The sequence below is a fragment of the Tamandua tetradactyla genome, chromosome 15, assembly GCF_023851605.1.
Source record: "Tamandua tetradactyla isolate mTamTet1 chromosome 15, mTamTet1.pri, whole genome shotgun sequence".
Classification (NCBI taxonomy): domain Eukaryota; kingdom Metazoa; phylum Chordata; class Mammalia; order Pilosa; family Myrmecophagidae; genus Tamandua; species Tamandua tetradactyla.
The window spans coordinates 26,210,193-26,230,923 of record NC_135341.1 but is presented as its reverse complement, the minus strand read 5'-3'; the positions used below and the strand labels follow the sequence as shown (position 1 = coordinate 26,230,923).

General features: G+C 51.6%; 1 protein-coding gene across 6 annotated transcripts in view; it reads right to left on the bottom strand.

Moving 5' to 3' along the window:
- FAM3D (FAM3 metabolism regulating signaling molecule D) overlaps positions 1 to 20,731 on the bottom strand; it is a 37,269-nt gene that overhangs the window by 13,690 nt on the left and 2,848 nt on the right. For 2 of the 6 annotated variants that reach the window (XM_077128844.1, XM_077128843.1), the window contains exons 2-6: positions 13,291 to 13,341; positions 11,454 to 11,561; positions 7,431 to 7,451; positions 3,639 to 3,756; positions 2,339 to 2,397 (exon numbers count right to left, since the gene is read on the bottom strand). In XM_077128844.1, the coding sequence (XP_076984959.1) occupies positions 2,339 to 2,397; positions 3,639 to 3,756; positions 7,431 to 7,451; positions 11,454 to 11,561; positions 13,291 to 13,303 (319 nt within the window). In that variant the 5' untranslated portion in view covers positions 13,304 to 13,341. Of the gene's footprint in view, positions 1 to 2,338; positions 2,398 to 3,638; positions 3,757 to 7,430; positions 7,452 to 11,453; positions 11,562 to 13,290; positions 13,342 to 15,177; positions 15,414 to 20,731 lie in introns of those variants that run through there. The other 4 variants (XM_077128847.1, XM_077128846.1, XM_077128842.1 and 1 more) reach the window with 3 other exon arrangements.

Genomic DNA, 20,731 nt, shown 5'->3' with positions numbered 1-20,731 from the left:
GCTCCCAGCTGGCATGCAGTAGGCACTGCATATACGCTTAGTCCCCTAAAGATCAAGATCTGGAGTCAGCCAGATCTGGGTTCAAAAGATGATTCTGTCTATTGGCTGTGTGACCTTGGGCAAATGGCTTGACTTCTCTGAGCCTCTATTTCTTATCTGAGGATTGAGGATATTGAGCCTATCTCCATTTCATATTTGACAGGTTAAACAAGATAGCTGGTAAACAGGAAGCACCCAATAAATGTTAGTTCTCATTGTTATTGATGGTTATTTTAAGCTAGTGGCTTGTAGAGGGTGGGGAAGGCCAGTCAAAGAGGTTTTCTCAGGGCGTAGCCCATTTGGCAGAGGAGAATTCCAGAGGCTTTCAGTCAGCAGCCATTTTCTGCCCCTCCCCACCATGGAATGAGCAAAGATGGTGTGGCAACGGTGATGCAAGCTGAGGCTTCTATAGCCTTCTGTGGTCTTATAGCTGAGAAATTAAGAATCAACAAATGATTATGATTACTGAGTCATTATGTAGGTGTTTTTCCTTTCTATATTGTTGAATGGGCAGGAGTTAATACCTGAAATTACTGAAACTCATCGAGTCTCACCCTCGTTTATACTTACTATTATAACGGTCCTTCTAGCCCGGTCTCAGCCCTGTTTACCGTAACTATTGTAGTTTCTACCCTAGCCTAGTCTGGGCCCCGCAGATACTCTACTGTAATAGTAACCACTCCATAAAAACCGGAACTCCTTAGACTCAGGGAGCCAGACTTGTGGGCCATCTTATCTGCTTCCAGTGTAGCAATAAACTCTTTCTGTCTTTGAAACCTTGGGATCAAGGTTGGCTGTTATGTGCAAAGGGCAGAGAACCAGCTAGCTTTTGCTCAGCATCAGTCTGGCATGTGCTGAAGAGAGCGTGGAGGCAGCCCACCCCCCCTCCCTACAGGAAGGATCCCTCTTCCTGCTAAGGCTGTCACCCAAACCTGCCCAGGCCCTTCCTGGGCTCCTGGGAAGCTGTCCGAGGTCCTGCTCTGGCAGTCCCCACCTCTGCTTCAAGCCTGACCTCTCCCCTGACCCAGCAGGGTGTCTTGGCAGAGGGGGATGTAGCTTCTCTAGGAACAAAGTGCAGGGGTTTTGGAGTCTGTGAGCTTGGGTTCAAATCCCACCGAGCCCGCCACAACTGTGGCCATGGAGAGCTACCCGCAGGCTCGGCACTGTCCCTCCTGAGTGCTACGGTGGTTTTTCCACACCTGCCCTGATCTTCCTTCTGTCCCTTAGAGCCAGAGGTGTGGCTCTTGTTCTCCATTTGGGAGCAGACGGCAGGCCGCCTTGGCTGGAGCCAGACCACCCGGTTCTCACCTGACCTCTGTGGTCCCTGCCCCTCCTGAGACGCCTTCCAATTTCAGGCTCGGCCTGCAGGCTGGCCTGACTTGGCAGTGAGACTCGGGGCCTCCCGCGGCAGCTCCCTGCCCTAGCCCAAGCCTGAAGGAGGTTTCTGGAATGCAGAGCTGGCCCTTCATGCTCCTCAAAGCCTTTCCGTGGCTCCCTACTACCCTCAGCAGGATGTGGAGGCCCCTCACCCCCTGACCCTCCTGGCCTTCCCAACCCCGCTCTCACCATGCCCATCTACTTCCAAGTTCAGCAAGAAAGACCCGACATTGGGCTCATGAAGCCCTGTCTTCCCTCTTCCCTTCCCTGCTCCCTGCACAGCCTTGCCGTCGCCTGTAAGGTGGCTCCCCAGCTCCTCTCCCGGCCAACCCTTACTCATTCTTCAGGCCTCAGCTGGTGGCCACCTCCCCCTGGAAGCCTCCCTGACTACCCTCTCCTGGGCGACTTCCACAGCACACTGAGCCTTTCTTTTCGGGAGATGCCCATCACATCACAACTGTCTGTGAATTTCACAGGCACCCACAAGGGGCTGTGAAGCCAGGGCCTGACCTCATCTGCGGCAGATCACAGCACCCTGCACAGGGCCTGGCCCACCACAGCTGCTGTGGCTATCTGTTGAATGAATGGATGAAGGCGCGTGTTGTCTTAGGTTGGCCCCCGGTTTCACGCGTGCTGGGTTAGGCTGGGACGGCCGTGAGGACGGGGCTATGCTTCATAGGACAGGGTAATCCTCCCGGGATACGAGCCCGTGGCTGGGTCTGGCCAGGATTGCTTTAGCACCGGGTCTTTCAGGCCTTCTGCTCCCACGGGCCTCACACCCCCTCCTGAGAACGACGTGACGTCGCTGGGCACGTGGCAGGAGCTCAGCCAATGTGCACTGAATGAATGTGCAGCTACCCCCTCCCCAGGGCTGGGACCTGGTGGGCGCTGGGGGGTCTGTTAGGGGCAGTTGGCACCTTACCATTGACCAGGGCGATGTTCAGACCTCTGCCCACGTTGTTTTTCACAGGACTCATGATCCTAGAGAGGGTGGAGAACAGGACATTGGGCCTCACTGTGGAAAGAACACTCTGGAAGGCCGAGAGGGCCCCACAGTGCAATGCAGAAGCATCCGGAAACCTATGGGCTGCTCTAGGCCATCCGTGTTCTCTTGGAAACTGGCCGTGGGCCTGAGTCTCCGAGGATCTCTCCCGGCTCATTGGGCTGCTGCCCCGCACTGCGGGGTCGGGGAGGTGGGTGGCCTGGCTGGTAGAAGGAAGGCAGAACCGGAAATGTGCTGCTGTCCTGCGCCCACAGTCCCCATGGGGAGCACGGCTGGGGTCCTGCACCACGCCCGGCATCCACAGCTCCCCCTTCTGCAGTCCTTGTGAGCACTGGCCTCTCTCTCTCCCAGGCCTGGACAAGCAGAGGGCACCCTGTGGTCATGTGACCCTGGCCATCCAGGAAGGCCCCTCATGGGACCTCTGCAGGGACAGTTCAGAAGGGAAAGCGCCCTTCCCAGCAGGTACGAGGCTGGGATAATCTGTGAATGCAGCTGGAGGCCTCCCTCCTTGACCAGGTGGGGTAGTGCATTTGCAGTAGGGAAAACTGATAGCAGGAGTCAGAGGAAAGCAGTCGTGAGGGAAGAGGGAGCCCTAAAGATGGGAGCCCCTGGATCTTGTCGTGCCTGAAATCCGCTGCCTCTGCCCATTTGAGTATGGAACCAAAGAATATATTTCTTGACTTAGGTGAATCAGAATTAGGGTTAGAATCCTGACTAAAACATCTGTTCTCTGGGTTCTTTAGCAGGATAAACTTGCTGTCCTAGGGCCTTTATTATCTAGATTGGAAAATGGGTGCACAGTTTTTCTCCCACACTGGGGTAGAGGGCTTGCCACCTGTGACATTTGGGCTTTGATGTCAGTCTTGAACCCTTCCGTAACCATTCCCCTTTTGGGAAGCGCAGCAGTGTGGCTGTCGGACAGACCTGAGTTTAAATCCTAGTTCTGCCGACAGCTAGCTAGGAGACCTGCCTGAACCTCCAACTCTTCATCTTTGCCCTCGGGATAATAATAGTCCCCTCTGCCAGGGTGCCGGCGGCCCGGATGAGATGATGTGTAAAGCACTTAACCAGGTATTAGGATTATTATTTGTGAGTTACCCACCCCAGGGGAAAAGGAAGCTGTGGGCTGGTCTCAGGGGCCTCCCCGCTGCAGCGTCTGAATTTGCAGATGAATGAATGAGTGCATGAAAGAAAACACAGGAGCCCCTCAGGCACTTACACATGGTCTTCGAAGCACATGGAAGGGCCTACCACGTTGGCCGCCCCGCTGCAGATTTTAAACGCAAAGAAGTTGGCTGGGCAGGGCTTGCTGATGCTGCACTTGGTCTGCACGGCTCCTGGGGAGGGAACAGATCAGCCTGGGTGGGCAATGGCTCGGGAGGGGCCCTGGGTGCTAGGAGAGAGCAGGGGAGGCCAGGGGCTCAGTTCCTCCCTGAAGAGCCTTCTCCAACCCCGTGCCTGGGAGATGAGCCCTTTCTGTGCCCCATCGAAGCGCATGCAGTGCTGTGGCCTGAGTGCCTGGCTGTGTGTCTGTCCACCTGGAATTGAGCTCTCTGGGCTTCCCATCCCAGCACATGGCTGGGCTAAGGCAGGCCCTCAGTGAATGTATGTGGAGTAACCAGGCTGGTAAATAACCAGAGTCACCAGGATTAAGGGAGCCCTCTGGGAAGCTATCTCTGGGCCACAGCGGCCTTTTGCTCTCTCAGAGGCCCCTGTTGACCGTACCCTAGGGACCCTAGCAGGGTGTTTAGGGGCACTGCTGGCCAGCAGGGTTGCCTTGGGCACAGCCCTCGACCTCTTCGCCCCTCCTCTTCCTTATCTGTAAAATGGGGTAATTACAGTGCCCTTATGAGGATACAGCATGCTTGTGAGGATGAAGGAGCATATATTGGCTATTATTATCCTCATTCATTCATTCACTCATTCATTCATTCCTGCATCACTCATTTCCTGAGTATCTACCAGGTGCCGGATGCTGGGATTTAGCAGGGAACAGGCAGGCTCTCCCGGCCCTCCCACTCATGCTAGGCACAGGCCTGGAATTCCCCTGGCACTCAAAACGCAGTGTCTCCGGTTATTGTGGCTGTTATTAAGCCCCTCGTCCTCTCCCTGTGTCCCACTCAGGACAAACGGAGGAAACCTGTGAACTGCAGGCATCAGGAAGGGGACCCGGCAACAGCCCCTGTGTCACTCAGCTCTCAGTGGGCCCTTCCCAAGATTGGATTTTACCTGTGCTTTCAGCCTGGCAGGCTGTAATTTATATTAATGTGTGTTTTAAACACCACCTGACAGTTCAGTAGGCACCATTAGGGAGGATTGGATAAACGTGGAATTAGGGAATTTTTACCTGGATAGGGAAAGTGGTGCTTCCACAGCCTCTGTCTCCTCCAGTGCCTCTGGCAGGGCCTGGGCTGAGGGCTGTGCCACTGCTGGGTTTGGAACAAACCCACCGGTTCCTGATAAAAGCTCGTGCACGCCGAGTGCTTGCTGTGTGCAAGGCACTGCAGCGAGCGCTTCATATTTACTACCTATTAAGTTGTGGCAGTAACGCCTGCGCCTGGCATGGAGTGGGCTCTCGGGGGAACCGAGGCAGGGACAGACCATGTGGCCAGGATGGCGGGGATCTGCAGGGCCCCAGTGGCCTGGTGGGAAGCTTCATGGGAATCAGGGAGAAGCGCCCTCTGGGAGGCCGCAGCCCTGTGGCGTGAGGCTTGGCAAGCCCGCGGCATCTCTGCGTGGGGCTCAGGGCGCCCCCTTCTAGGCAAGTGCGCAGCCCACGCCAGGGCACCCCGCAGGAGTTCGGCTGCCAAGTCTGCATAGGCAGCCAGAATATTCTGGGAGGAGATGCTTCGGCTTCAGCACACCCATCCAATGCACCTAACAGCCGGTCAAACCAGGGCAGTATCACCCGGAGCCTCAGGACAGGAAGTGGGGATGCCCACAGGGGCGGATTAGGAGAGAGGGAGCAGGGCTGAGCGCGTGGACCCAACTCTCCTTCCGCATGCCCCGGACTGGATCCCATGAAGAGGCGGGACTGATGCGTGATGCTGGGGGAGGCGGGAAGGGTCCTTGACCAGCGACCGACTCCTCTTCTCCTATGACCCTTGACCCTCACACCCCACCGCCTGCCCCTCCCGTGGAGAGGTTGCTGACTCCTGAGACCAGAGAGGGGCTGTTCCAGGCCTCAGGGACCACCCCTGGAGTTTGCCCAGAGCCTAATCAACTGCAGCTAAGTCTGATAAACCCGATGTCAACAGGCCAGCTTAAGCAGGCTTTTCCGGAATTGATTTTCTGACCATCCAGCCTTCACAGTCAAGCTGCTGGATGAAGGGTCTTAGCCACTGAGAGACAGGGGATTTGCTCTCTGGGGTCTGGCTTAGGCACCACCAGGTGAAGCCCAACTCCCAGCGCCATTGCTCACATGTGGAACTGGGTGGGGGTGTGAGGGGCAGCAGGAAATTGACAGGGCTCCAGTTTACTTGCCAGAAATCTCTCTTTTTATCTTTGCCAACTGTAAAACGAGGGATTAGTTTAAATCAGGGTTGCTAAATAGGTCTCCTCTTAAAACTCAATTTGGATCTGTTGGAGGCTGACTGAAAAAGTTCCTGAGGTTGCCTGTGGGCTTGGCAGGAAAGACTGCTGGGATTGATTGGTGATGTCTACTATGGCAGCGGGCAGGGGAGAAGGCGGTGCAAGTGCTTGGATTTGCCACTTGCCCAGGAGACGACATCTAAGTGTTTGTGCAGGATCAAAATGCTGTGAAGCTGCATGTCTACATCAGAATATGATTCAGGAGGCTTCAGGGAGACAGGGTTGAGGGTGTGGGGTAAAAGTTTTATGTTGATTTATATAGACTTTGCTCTCTATAATCCCTCAGTGCAATGGGGCTTCCGGGTCCTTCTCAATTGAGTATTGAGATTGAGAATTCACAGAACTGCCCTCCTTTCAGAATCACCACCATGTTGGGGTGGGGGAGGGAGGGGACCTAGAGGTGCTGCTCTTGCAAAGAGGTGTTGAGATGGTGGGTGCTGGACTAGACAATGAGGCTGACTCCTGCTTTACCACTTATAGCTGCGTGCGCTTGGTCCTGGGACTCCACCACTCTGAGCCTCAGTTTCCTCCTCTAACTGGGGATAGGATTGTTGTGAGGATTACGTGAGGTGTCTGTAAAGTTCTGAGCAGTGTTGGGCACATAGTAGGCACTCAGTCATTGCTACTGTTGATATCACACTGCTGTCCCCCCTGCCACCTTCCCAGCATCTTAGGTGCAGAGTCTTTGCTACAGCCCAGATGCTTGCATAGCTCTGTGCTGGCACTGGAGACCTTCCGTGTTCTGGCCTTTCCAGTGCTTTCTCCATCCCACTGCATATATCCCGCTGCCCCAGCCAGGGTCTCCCCTAGGGCCCCATGTTTCCTGCCTCTGGGCCTTTGCACAGGCCATTGCCTCCTCTGTCAGGCCACAACCTCCTCATTCTCCAAGGTACACTGAGAGGCCATTTCCTCCCCAACCCTTTGGAAGGGAGTATCTTGCCTCAAACCCAGAGCACTTTCTCCACCTCCCTTGGGACAAGTGACACCTCTATCCCAACCAGCACCCTCTTCTGTTTGTCTCTGGGGGCCACTCTAGCACCCATCCTGGCCTCTGACACTTCGGAGGGGAAAAAATGAGCCAGGCCTGGGGTCACTGTGATCTGCCCTTGGGCTTCCGGCCAGGTGGGGTCACAGAGAGGGAAAGTGGCAGTGCAGGGGCAGGTGCTGGATGGGGAGGCAGGGGGTGGAGCCCTGTCCCAACTGGAGGAGTGGGGCTTGGGGAAGGGGCTCAGCGTCTGGATGGCTGAGGGGGGCCCACCCCTGTCCAGGGCTCTGGGGCTTCACGTACCCTCAGGGCCATGGGAGCAGAGGGCTGGGCAGACCCTGGAAACCTAGGCTTCTGTGGGGCCTACAGGGCCCTGGGACATCTCTCCCTAGGGCATACAACGGGTGCAAGAGGGTGGGCTGAATGGATACTCACGAGTCTCCTTGGTGGAAGAACCTGTTGGAAGAGAAGACAGAACCTGGTGAGAGAAACATGCTTTGGACACCATTGCACAATGGAGGTTAGGGAGAGGGAAGAAGGGACTTTAATGTGACACTGCCATGGCCAGGCAGAGTTACCCACTTGGGGGGTTTGAAATGAGCTAAAAATCCCAGCTTGTCTGGCAGTCCTTCCTCACTTGCCACTGTGCCCCTTCACACATGCCCTGTGGTGGTTTGGAATGGTATGTACCCCCAGAAAAGCATGTTCTTAAAGCTTATCCATTCCTGTAGCTGTGGCCCCATTTTAATCTGTTGGTGAGGTTGCTTCAGTTAACTTGTGACACACCTCATTCCGGATGGGTCTTCATCCCCTGGCTGGAGTCCTTTATCACAGGACGAATACAGAGAGAGAAAGCCATGGAAGAAAGAAACTGAAAGCAAAGAAACTCAGAAGAGGAGGAGAGACCAGCAGATGCTTCCACGTGCCTTGCCATGTGGCAGAGGAGTCAAGGAGGCCTGGAAGCCAGTCTTTGGGAAGAGAGCATCGCCTTGATGATGCCTTGATCTGGACATTTTTCTGAGCCTCAAAACTGTAGGCTAAAAAATTTCCTTGGTTAAGCCAACTAATTTCAGGGTATCTTCTTTCAGCGGCCTAGGAAACTGATGCACTTCCACACCATATATTCACATACCCACATAACCACACATACCACACACAAAGAGAACACCTGTACACGTGCACGTGCGCACACACACACACACACAACATACACACAGACACACAGAGTCAGACACACCCCCACCACACATGCATACACATACACACATATACCATACATACACACATATGCACATACATACACACTTTCTCATGGTTAAAAAGAAGTTATGCTCTGATGTGAGACCCACTGGAGTTTGAACCCTAAATCCTTTCTGTGTGACCCTGGGCACGACATTTAACCTCTTTGAGCCTCAGTCTCCTTGACTGCACGATGGAGAGCACCAGGTTATGGGGAAGAGAGTGAGCTCAGTGTGGGAGGGGACTAGTCAAGTGCCTGCCCTGGGCCTCAAAGAAGGGGATCGTTGTGCTGTTGTTGTTGGTTTGGCCCACGTTGGCTGCCCCGTCCTGACTGCCCACAGCACCTTCTGTCTGCTCTGGCCTTTAGGGCTCTTGGTCAATTCCTGACAATTTGTCTGACACTGTGTCCTGATTATTTCAACAGTTCTATGTCATGTCTCCCACCATCCTGGAGTTAATCCTCGAGGACAGTGTCCCCAGTTGACACAGAAATTCTACAGGAAGGAATCCTCCAGGGGCAGCAGATGAGATGTTTTTGTCCAGCAGTGTCCTTTTCTTGTACTCCTCCCACCCCATTTATACCCTCCATGCAGTTCTCAGGGGACTGTCCCTCCTGGAGCCCCCTCACCCCGTGCCTCCAAGGCCCTAGGAGTAGCATGTGACCCAGGCTGAGCCAATCATCATATTACATTTCTCTGAAGACTGATTGGTCCAGAGCTGGGCATGTGACTCCAGCTGGGCCAATCAGATCCCTCACCTGGGTTAATAAATGCTCCTGGGAGAGAGAGAAAAGAGTCTCTCTCAGCTAAGCTGGGTGATAACGGGTTGGAGAGCTGGTGGCGATCACGCCTACGTTGGAGCGAAAGCTGCTCCTGGAGTGAGGTTGAGGAGCAGCAAGCTGAGCCCAGGGACACAGAAAGACAGGTTCCGGGGACTTTGTGGGAGCTGCTGTATCCAACCACGCCTAAAGCTAGATGTCACAGACTAACCCGTTATGCGAATCCAGACATCCCCACTTATTTAATCAGTTAAAGTTGGGTTTATCACTTCCACCTGGAGTAACAGGCCAAATTTGCCAGATAAATCAGGAGCTCTTAATCTCTTAATTTTTGTGTCATGGACTCCTTTGGTGGTTTGGAAAATTCTATGAATTCCAATCAGAATAAATTTCTCCCTACTTCTCTTGGGTCGCTTAACACTTCCTGCTCCAAAAGACTGCAAGTTATTAAATACATAAAAGAAAATAGTTTGGATTATAAAGAAACCAATTATAAATATAATAATGAAAATATTAAAAAAATAAATTTGTGCTATAGTAACGTATGTACTTCTACATTAATGCATTAAATAATAAAATGGGGAATGCAGACCTAGGATAGAAATGCCTGAGGTAAGTGACAGTTACCCTTTTAAGTGCCTGAACACTTTAATGGCTTTTGATGGCAATATTTCCCACTGATTATATTTGTTGCCATTGTAAGCATTTCTCATGACTCTGGACCATGGTAATGGATTTTTGTTTTTGTGTATTCTGCAATATCAACTCTGTTTTTCTCCCCCAATCAGACTGCAAGCAGGGGCCACGTGTCCTAATCTCGGGGTCCCTGGGACCTAACACTGAGCCCAACACCGGTAGTTGCTCAGGATAGTTTGTTGGAAGTATTGATTTGTCAAACTCCAGGTACTTATGTTCTGTGAGGGAGACAATTTCTGGGGTATCTCCTCAAGGATGGCCCCTTCTCCCTCCTTAGTCTGGGGTTCTCCCCTCTGGAGGACACTCCTGAGCCCTTCACCCACTCTGAGCCTCATAAACTGACCTGGGCCCATTTCCTCCAAGGCTGCTAGCAGAAGGAAAGTAAACCTCTAGTGTGTCAACAGCACTGCTCCTGGGCTGGGAATGTGTGCAGCTTCAAAGCGTCTTTGAACCTATAAGTCATCCCGACAGAGGCTGTAGATCACTCCAGAGGAAAGCAGATGAGATAAGGGCTCTCGTTCACTTGACTGTGGGGTTGTATTAAAGACAGGCCACTGGACTCTCCCCGCCTCGGGAGGCTGTGAGCTTGCCTGGGCCACTACAGGTTATTACCTGCGCCCTTGCTAGTGGAGCTCTTCAAGGAGGATAAATCCAAAGGTCTAAATTCCTTCTGCTCAGGAAGGATTTAGATGTGAGAGACCTGAGTTTCTATTCCTGTTCTGACATCTACAAGAGGTGTCTTGATCTGCTTGAGCTTCAGGTTTCTCAGATCGCACAGGAAACCATGCCATGAGATCACACATGAGTCCATTCCAGCCCCACACCATGGTTCACTCCATGGGGCACTGGTATGAATTCATTAGACCATACTTGTGAAGAAACTGACAGCCACTGTCCACCCATCCATTGTCCACCGTCATGCATCCATTTCTCCACTCACCCATCCATCTATCTTTGGTCCGTCCACCCACCTACCCATCCATCCATCCATTTTCTCATTCATTCAGCCAATGTTTACTAAGCATCTGCTCTGTGCCAGGTACTGGAGAGACAGATTTAAAAAGATAAAATCCCTGTTCTCAGGATGCTCTCATTCTAGAGGGGCGGAGACAAGCAACAAACAAGAAGATATATAAACAGTGTAATGATGGATTATGATGATGTGCTGAAGGAGAAATAGACTGACGTGAGAGAGGGTAAACTAGGAGGAGGGGTGTGGCTGTAGCTGGTGCTGTCCTGGAAGGCCTCTGTGAGGAGGTGCATTCAAGCAAAGACTTGCAAGCTGAGAAGGTGTCGACCATGGGGAGATCTGCATGAAGAGGGTTCTGGACAGAAGGAAGAGCAAATGCAGGAGGGAGCCACTCAATACATGGACAGTTTTCTTTCTTCTTCTTTTCCTCCCTCTCTTCCTCTCTTATCTTTTTTTTTCCTTCTGCCCTTCCTTCCTTCTTCCCTTTATTTTCTGGGCACCACCTTTCCAAAATGGCTTTTGATGTAAGCACATGTTTCTGCCAGGGCCTTGGAGTGTTTCTCTGTTTCCCACTAGTTCCAGCCTTCCTGAGAGCCTGGGGGTTTTACCCTCCTGCTCCCCACTCCCCATGCCCAGATGGTTGGGGTCCCAAAAGCAGATTCCACCCTTCTCTCTCTGGCCATCTCCTGAGTCACCCAGGGATGGAGAGAGGGCTGGTTCTTTGGACCTCAGCCCTGGTTGGCAAACCCTGCTCCCCCGTGTGTACTCCACTCACTTAGCCAGCGGGGCAGACGGATGGTTTTCATGCTGAAGTTCATATAGCTGCGAATAAAGATCCAGGTGGTGACCAGGGCAAAGGTGAAGGCCAGGAGGCGAAACACACCTGCTCAGTAAGGAGATGCTGCCATGAGACCACACCATGAAAGCATGTTGTGAGACCCCATATGGGTCCACACCCTGCCCCCCCCTCCACGGACCAGCCCATGACTACGTGGTGAGACCACATGTGAAATTCATGCTATGATTAAATAGTGAGAGCGTGCTGCGAGATTATGTGGTAACATTCTCCAATGTGGTTCCACTGGGAGAGAAGGTTAAAAATGCACTTTCCTGGGCTCCATTTAGCTCTCCAGAGTGGGAATCACTAGGGACAGGGCCTGGGAATCTGCATTGAGTTGAGCCTTGAGAACTGTAGGAGAGCAGGAGGCAGCTTTTGCTGTAAACAGCCCTGGGAAGGGAGCACTGGACCCAGAGTGGCGATGGCTGTGTCCAGTGCTCAGGGCTGCCAGAGGCTGCTGTGTGACCTTGGGTGGGAGGCTCAGCCTCTCTGAGCTGGAGTCCTTCTGTCACAGAGTACACATGATCAAGGCCTTGCCACTGAGTTCACATCTTGTTGGGAGGGATGTTATAGATGTCAACAGCAGGCAGCCTCAAGGGTGGCTTTGGGAGGCTCTGGTCTCCCCACATTCTCCATCAACTCCCCTCAAAGTAACCACAAAGAACCAGGCAGATGTTCTCTAAGGAAGATTATTGGACTTGCTGTGTAGTGTCAAGCAAGCCACAGCTCCCTGGTCTTCCCCTGCCTGGCAGCCAGATTGCTCTGACTCCCGAAGCATCGCTGGTGAACAATCCCTCACAGGGGGATGAACCACATGGGACCCTCTGGCTGACTCCCTCTCCTCTCTCTTATGAAAGGGCCAGGAAGCTGACTTTACTTTGCTTACCAGCTCCAGGGCTCTGGGTGGCTCCCGCTGCCTTCAGGATCGCATCCCACCCTCCTACTCTGGCATTCAAGGCCTTGCTCCTTAGCCCTGAGTTGAACTCTTTCTGGCCTTGCTCTGGTCTCTGGCTACTTGGAGTGGTGGAGAAAGGCCCCTGATCCCATGGACACACGGTGGCTCTGGGCACTCAGAATTCCTGCCTGGGTATCAGCTCGCATTTATATTACACTTATTTTGTGCCAGACTCTGAGCAACAAATTTACATGCATTATCTCAATTTGGCCTCACAACCACCCTATGTGTCAGATACCATTGATGACCCCATTCTACAGATGAGGAAGCTGAGGCTCAGGGAAATTGCTCCATGGTCATTTTGCGAGTAGGTAGCAGAGGTGGGATTTGAACCTTGGGAAATAAGGTGGGTCCAAAGCCTGCGTTAACCCCCTCACATCTGTTTGGGAGTATCAACAGGGTGTGTCCACTTCCTGGTTGGTGCCTCAGTTTCCCTGTTGGTACAAATATGGTTCAGTTCAAGGACGTGGCCTAGAAGGCTCAGGCCTCAGCCTTGTGGTATGAGGGGTCCAGAATAGCCCTTCTTGAGGTAAATATTTGGTTCCTAATTTCCAACCAGGTCCAGGTGTTTACAAGACAGGGCATATCCCTATGATCCCAGACAGGGGTCAGGAAGTTGCCTTTTCCACCTTTCCAAGCTCCCCCTGGATTGGCCTCCTCCTGAAATTCTGGCTGGACCGTTTGTGAGCACTATCCCAGCGGACACAGCCAAACCACTTGTTCAGCAGGGGTGGGCGGATCCTGATGAAAGAAAAATGATTCCCAAGCCAATTTCAGACCCAGCACTCGAGCCTTAGAATCCTGGGAGCCTGGTCCTACCTGACATTCTCATCCTGTCCAGGAGAAGGGCAGCTAGGGGTCAGCGTTCACCTGTGGAGAGAAGGAGCTTGAATTGGAAACCGGAATCTGGAAATGACCAAGAGGTATGAGGAGCTCAGTCCTTTTAGTTGGTTTCCTCACCACCTTCCGTATGAGACAGGGGAGCAATTTTCCTCCTTCTCTCCTGCCCGTGGCATTTTACATTGAATTAAACATGTCTGATTTGAGTGCAGAGATTGGAAAGCAGAGGAATGTGCAGTTGGCAGCCACTGTCTCTTTGGGGGATTTGGTTTATTCACTCATTTGTGCTTCTGTTTGTTCATCTACCCACCCACCCATTCATCCGTCATCTGTCTGTCCGTCTGTCCGTTGGTCTGTCTGTCCCTCCGCTAATCCAGTCAGTCGGTGGGGAGATATTCATTCCTATTTTGTGCTAGTAACAGTGAAGCCATGAGGGGGCAGCAGCTCAAGGCTGTCGGTATTGTGCCAACAGGAAGAATAATCAGAATTCGCACACTGCAGGTGAATTTGTGTCTGGTGCTGTTTATGCATCATCTCTTTTAACCCTTGCACATGCCTCTCCCCAAATTTTAGTGATGGGTAAACTAAGGCTCACCATAGTTAAGCCCAGGGCTGTTCAGCTAGCAAGGGTTGGAGCCAGAATTTGGGTGAGGGTCTCTCGCTGCAGAAGCCCCAACACTTTCCAGTGCCAATACTTTTTGCCTCAGAGGAGAGCTGAACCCCAAATTCCTCCATTCTCGAGCCCTGGGAGGAAGTGGGGTTAGCGTCGGCCCCACGGTTCCCTGGGCCACCCCCTCCTCCCCAGCCCCCCGAGGCTGGGGCTGGGCAGTTCCCCTGTGACCTGGCAGCTCTGCAAAACAATCTGGAGACTTAGGGAGGGGGAGGGCAGGAGAGGAGGCAACTGTCCTGGGTCTCAGCCCTGTCCTCTTCGGAAGGATTTGGCCTTCTCTGGTTGGAATGACTTGATCCCACTACTCTTCCTGTCCCCTCCTCACCCCAGAGATGTCTTTATCCTAAGAGTCCATTTCCTCTGACATGGACTTCAAAGCCCAGCCCCGAAGGGCTCGACCTGAGACAGCCCGGGACTGATGGCGTGGCACCGTCCCCAACACTCTTTGACTCCAGGCAAGTCCTTTTGCCTCCTTAGGCTTCCCCTCTGCACTGAAGCGCTGGGCTGGAAAATGTATTATAAAATAACAGTATTAGTGTTTAAACAACATCAACAGGAACCACAAACTCCTGTCTCCTTTCCTCCATTCTGAAATTATAAAAATCCTCCCCCCAGCGCTGGCCCTACCTCTTCAGGGCCTTTCTGGTTAGAAAACTGAGCTGTTGCTCAGCTCCACCCACACAGATTTTGCAGAGCTTAAACTTCCTGAAAGTTTGATTGCCAACTTTCTTCTTTTCAGAAAAGTACATTGTGCTCTTGAGCGCTCTTGGGGTGTGCGCCACAGCCCAGGAGGTGGAGAGGACTTTCTCTGTGGTCGCCCGTGTGTGGGGGACCCAGAGAGCCTGGGCTGGCGGGCTGCAGGCTGGAGGAGGAGTGATGGACAGACGGAGTGATGGACAGATGCGCTGACAGACCCGGACGTTCACAGACAGGGAGTACCCGGCCAGTGGGAGGCCCAGACAGAGAGCAGAGAGACACAGGGACAAGGAGGGGAGAAGGGGAAGGCAGACATACAGACAGAAACAGAAAAAACAAGACAGAGGTAGACAGAGGGCACAGGAGAGATAGAGACAAAGGACGAGAAAGACAGTCTAAATGGTCATGACAGAACAACACACGTCCAGAGAGCGACAGAGGGTGACATTCAGAGACAGAAGCAAGAGATAGGGAGAGAGATGGGGAGTGGGGGCACATACCTGGGCAGGGGGCTAGCCTCTGGCTGTCATGCCCAGGTGGGGGAGGGATTCTGGCTTCAGGGACGGGCGGGGCAGGTGGTGGCAGGGGCCAGTCCTTCCGGGCCCGGTATAGCAGCCTGATGTCCCCTCCTGCCCGAGTCCCGAGCCAGCTGTGCAGCACCTGTATGGCTTCCCGGTCTCCTGTGTCGCCGACCTGCTTGCCTGTGGGTGCTCTGGAGCTGGAGCCCAGGACTGGCTCCCTGGGTGGGTGGGTGGGTGGGGTGGAGAAGGGAGGGAGGAAGGTGAGCTTGGGGCCTGGGGCAGGTGCAAAGGGTGTGGCAAGTGTTCCGTCCTCAGCCACCCAAACCCGAGGGAAGTTTCTTTCCTCCTCATTCCTCCTGGACGTTGCCACAACCTGTTATTCAGGTTACTAAGTCAGAGGACAAAGGTACCTGGAGAAAGGTGCTACTGCCCTGGATGCTGGCTGGGTGGGTCCAGGCACAGATAAGGTGACCCCAGGAGGTAATATGTGGGCTCGTGGGGGTGGGGGGGAGGGTGGAGGTAGGGGATAGTGGGTGGGTATGTGTGGGGACACGAATTGTCTTCACTGTCCCTGGGATCTCCCACTGTCCTACCCTTTCCCCTGGACCCCTTCTGATTTCTGGCTGCAGGTCCAGCCATATATATATGCCCCAAACATGCTTTTCCTTTCTAAGGCAGTGCCTTCCTGCAGGCTTAGTATAAAGCTCAGCTCTGAGGAAGGGCTTGAGGAATATTTAAGGATTGAATGAATGGGATTCTTGTACAGTCCTAGGACGTTAAGATGATTAAACCAACAGATAGAAAAGAAAGCTGAAGTTCAGAGAGGACAAGTAAATTGTCTGAGGTCACACAGCCAGGCATGAATTTCATTCCTGAAGCTTTTTCTAAGTGTCTCCAGGAAGGGGGTCTGTGTACTAGGCATGGGGGATATGTCTATGAGTGAGACATACTCTGGGGTATCCCACATGCTAGTCCCTTGGTCTGAACACTGTTTCCCTGTCTCTTTGCCTGGAACACTCTTATGCATTCTTCAAGTCTCACAGTAGAATTAACTTCCTCTGGGAAGCCTTCCCTCATCCTCCAAGTCAAAGTTAAACCTCTACCTGTGGTCCTGGATGTGGTGTGGGGTGGCATCCATCAGAACACCCCACCCCTATCATAAGGAGACAATCAGAGTGCTGGGATTTCCTTGTGATTTGTTCAGAAAGAAGGATGTGACCTAAGCAAGACCAGTCAGAGTATTTTCAGGGATGGCTGTATGGAAACCAGGGGAGAGAGCTCTTTTCTTCTTGGGGTTGCTAAGCTAGAAGTCTTATGAGTCTGGGGACTGCTTGGGCCACTTTTTCAGCCCCTTTAACACATCATCTCTTCTTGTAGACATGTCCTGCCAGAAGATGCAGATACAAAGGGCTGAACAGTTGGGGCAGTTGCATGTGGTCTTGCTCTAGAGAGAACTAGGCAGTGAAATGCCTGTGATGTTGGGGATAAAGGGTGAACTTTGGGATCAGACAGACTTGGGTCTGCCACTTATTAGTTGTGTGTTTTGAGGTGAGTTATTCTATCTTTCTGGGCCTCAATTTCCTCCTTGGTAAAATGAGAGCGAAACGATCTACCTGTCCTGGGAAGGGTACCAGGCAGCGAGGCAACCTGAGTGCTGGCCTGGCGGGGTTTGTCCCATCCCTTCTCTATTGGTGGCCCCATGCACGCCTGCTGCTTCCTGCTGCTGTGCCGCCATGACAGGTTTCTCATACGGATGTTTGTTCTTTCTGCCAAAGCAAAATGCCATCACAGCGTGTCTCTGCCTGCTCACTTGTGCCATTCTTAGTGGCCATACAGAGCTGGGATGTCTGCTTCTTCCTTTTCCTGGAGCCTTCTGTACACAGATCCCTTTCAGCTCAACACAACCTGGCTCAGAGCTGAGATGGAAGAAGAAAGTGTTGCTTTCTCCCTTTAGGGTGGACGGGTTGGGGAGAGCACCTGGCCAGGAAATAAGCCTTTCTTCTGCTTAAACCTGGGCCATTGCTCCCTGTTGCTCTCAGGATAAAATTAAGGGTCTTTGATGAGGCTTACAAGGCCTTGCATGACTGGGTCCCTGACATGAGGTTGACTTGGCCAACTTCATCATACACTGATCCCTCCTTCACATTCTGCGTTACCTCCCAGAACTTCCTGGAATGCACCAGGCTCTGTCCTCCAGCTCTGCACAAGCTGCTCCCTCTGCTTAGTCTACCTTTCCCTGGTTAACTCTTCCTTGTCCATCAGGTTTTTACCCAAGTAGCCCCTCTGTTGTTGGCAACCAAGACTGTTTTTCTTTTTCTTGACCAAGCTGCCGACCTTGCTTCTTTCCTTGCATGCCCCTCTCCTCTCCCTCTCCCATCCTGATTACCCTGAAACTAATCATGCAGCTATGAGAGCAGAAAACCCCAACTCAGACTGCAAGGGGAAAAAGACAACTGCAGACTCTAATCTATATATCAAACTTGCCTCCAACCTCCCTCTCCCCTCTCTCTCCCTTTCATCCAGGCTACTCAGTACCTGAAAAGCTTCTAACCAGGTGGTTCCTTATCTCCTTCTTCCTCCCTCCTGGCCCTTACATGCCAAGTGACCTAATTGCCACAACATATTACCACACTAAGTTCCTAATTACCAGAGCATATTCGAAGCTAAGTAGTTCTAATCACAAATTCCTCACCCCTCTGTGAGGAACCAAACCATCCTAATTGCAACCTCAGTAAATCCCTTACCTATCCCAGGGATCAACCCTCCTTACTATCTTCCAGTGCTTTTTCTCCAACCCACTCCCAGCCCTTCAAAAGCTTGCTGTCATTGCAGACACCCCTGTCGCTGCAGTCCCCTGCCTACATCTGTGAGTAATCCCACCATTAGCCCTTGGCTGTGCTTCCTTTGAGCTGTTTGCAGACAAAGTTCCAAAGACAGAAGAAAATTTTCATGCTCTGAGCACTAGGGAAAAAGGATTTGGTTAGGAGGTTTCCTGCTTTCACAGAATTATTCCTGGGTTTATGTGCCAGGGTGGTGACTTCCCATGCCATAACAGCAGTGGTGGCAAGTCCATCTATGGGAGAAGTTTGATGATGAGCACTTTATCCTGAGGCATACAGGTTCTGGCATCTTGTCCATGGTCAATGCTGGATTTCAACTCAAATGGTTCCTGGTTTTTCATTTGTGCTGCTAAGACTGAGTGGTTGGTTGGTATTTCAGTTTGCTAGTGCTGCCAGAATGCAATACACCAGAAATAGATCGACTTTTACAAAAGGGATTTATTAAGTTTACAAGTTACAATTCTAAGGCTGTGAAAATGTGAGGCATTGACAAGAGAATACCTTCATTCAAGAAAAGCTGATCCTCTCTGGGGTTTCTCTGTCACATGGGAAGGCATATGCAATGTCTACTATCTCTTTGCTCCTGCGTTTTGTTGCTTTCACCTCCTGGGTCCAGTGCCTCCACCCTGAACTTCTGTCTTCAGACATCTCCAAATGTCTGGGTCTCGGCATCTATTCTCAGTTTTGGCTGTCCGAGCATCTCCAAACATCTGCGTCTGAGCTTTCTCCAAATCTTCCCTCTTAAAGGACTCTACTAAGCTAATTAAGACCCACCTTGAATCAGCAGAATCACATCTCCATGGAAACAATCTAATCAAATAATCCCACCCACAATAAATTTGTGCCTACAAGATTGGATTAAAAGAGCATGGCTTTTCTGGGGTACATAAGTTTCAAATCAGCACATTCCACCCTCTGGACCCACAGAAGACATGCTCTTTCCATATACAAAATACATCCATTCCAGTACAATCTTCCAAAGCCTTAAACAATACAATACAAAGTCAAAAGCAGTACAAAATCTCATCAAAGTCAGTAATAGGCATGGTCTGTGCTAAGGCAAAATTCTCATCTGGTTGTGCACCCGTGGTACTCCACGTTCAGTCAGTAGTCACTTCTGAATCAGCCCTAAGTAATAGACAAAATGTAAACTGAACCCTGCTCTTCATCTTCCCCTGAAGATGTGAGCATTAGCTCGTCTTTGTTTACCCTTGATGTGAACGTTAGCCAAGGGTTAAACTTGGCTGTATGTTGGTTGGGTCATTTCTAAGGAAGTGTGAACTTGGGGCCAAGGGTGGAGGTTAGAAAAATCAAGTTGCAATTAACACTAGCAGCAGCTTTTCTGGGGGAAAGGACTGGCCACACTTTTATTAGCTTTAGTCCTTCAGCTTTTCTAGCATCTACTGACAATGAGGTTTCCTTTTTCCTTCCCAGAACCATATCCCTAATTGCTGCCCAAATTTCAGAGCCTGGATTTCCACATAGCAGGAAAAACCTACTCAGATACACCTTGGAGAAGAAATGGCAAACGGACTCTTACTCCTCCTGTGCCCATGGCAGACATCAACAGTTGATCATGACACTTTTTCTCATCAAGCCTGGCTTTGGCCTCAGAAACCTTTTCCATATAATACTGAGGGCAGAAACAATCAATTTCCCCTCCTACCTTACAGTAGGTTTATTGCAGAAGAAAATTGCAGATATTTGCTGTTCTCAGACATGCCCTAGTGTTCTTTTGCAAGAACCTGTGATGCCCCACCCGAGAGCTCTCTCATGGCCCATCTGAGGTCAAGCCGAGAACCAGGGATTTAAAACCCCAGAAACAGCTCCTGACCAATGTGGTTGAGAGTTTGAGGCTCTTACCCAAGCTTCCCCATCCTTGGTAGGTCAGATCTGAGGTGTGTTCCACTCCCACAGTAACCTTTTAAAGTTACCCTTTATTAGCTTCTTGACCTTCCCTGTCTTACCTCCCCTCCTCCCTGCCAGGGCTATCTGGTGTCACCTCTGGGAGTAACAACTCAAGACAACATAAAATTAACCTGTCCTTCCCCCGCCCCCCATCATCCCATTACTGAGCCTCCCTGTCTTCCACAGTGGTTCTCAGAGCACCACCCAGCCAACCACCTATGACCCGTGGTGTGTGTGTGCGCGCATGTGTGCATGTGTGTGTGTGTGAAGGGGGAAATAGGGACTTCAGTGAGGTAATGGCATGGTAATGACAAAAACGGAAAGAAAAAGAGAGACACTAAGCGACAGAGGACAGACTTATTCACAGACACACACATGTGTACTGTGCACACTATCATTCAAACACCCAGCATGTACAACCATGTGTGTGTAAACACACACACCTGAGTTGGGGTGCCCCTTGCCCTGAGTTTCCCGTCACCTCCCAAAACGGTCCTGACCACCGACCAGCAGGCAGGTCCCTGTGTGGTAATCAAAGGAACCAGAGGCCGCCTTTCATTCTCTAAATGGTCCTGCTTGTAAACTCCGGGTATTTATAGGCAATTATTGATCACATCACCAATACAGAGGGAGATAAACAGCGAATAAATCCATAAACAATAAGGCTGGTGGCTCAAACAATTTGTTCCAGTGACATTTATTTTGGAAGGAAATAAGCCTATTATTTCCATTATGCCCTGTTTTAATTTTATTTATCGTTTCTAATGTTTTTCTCCAGCTCTGGC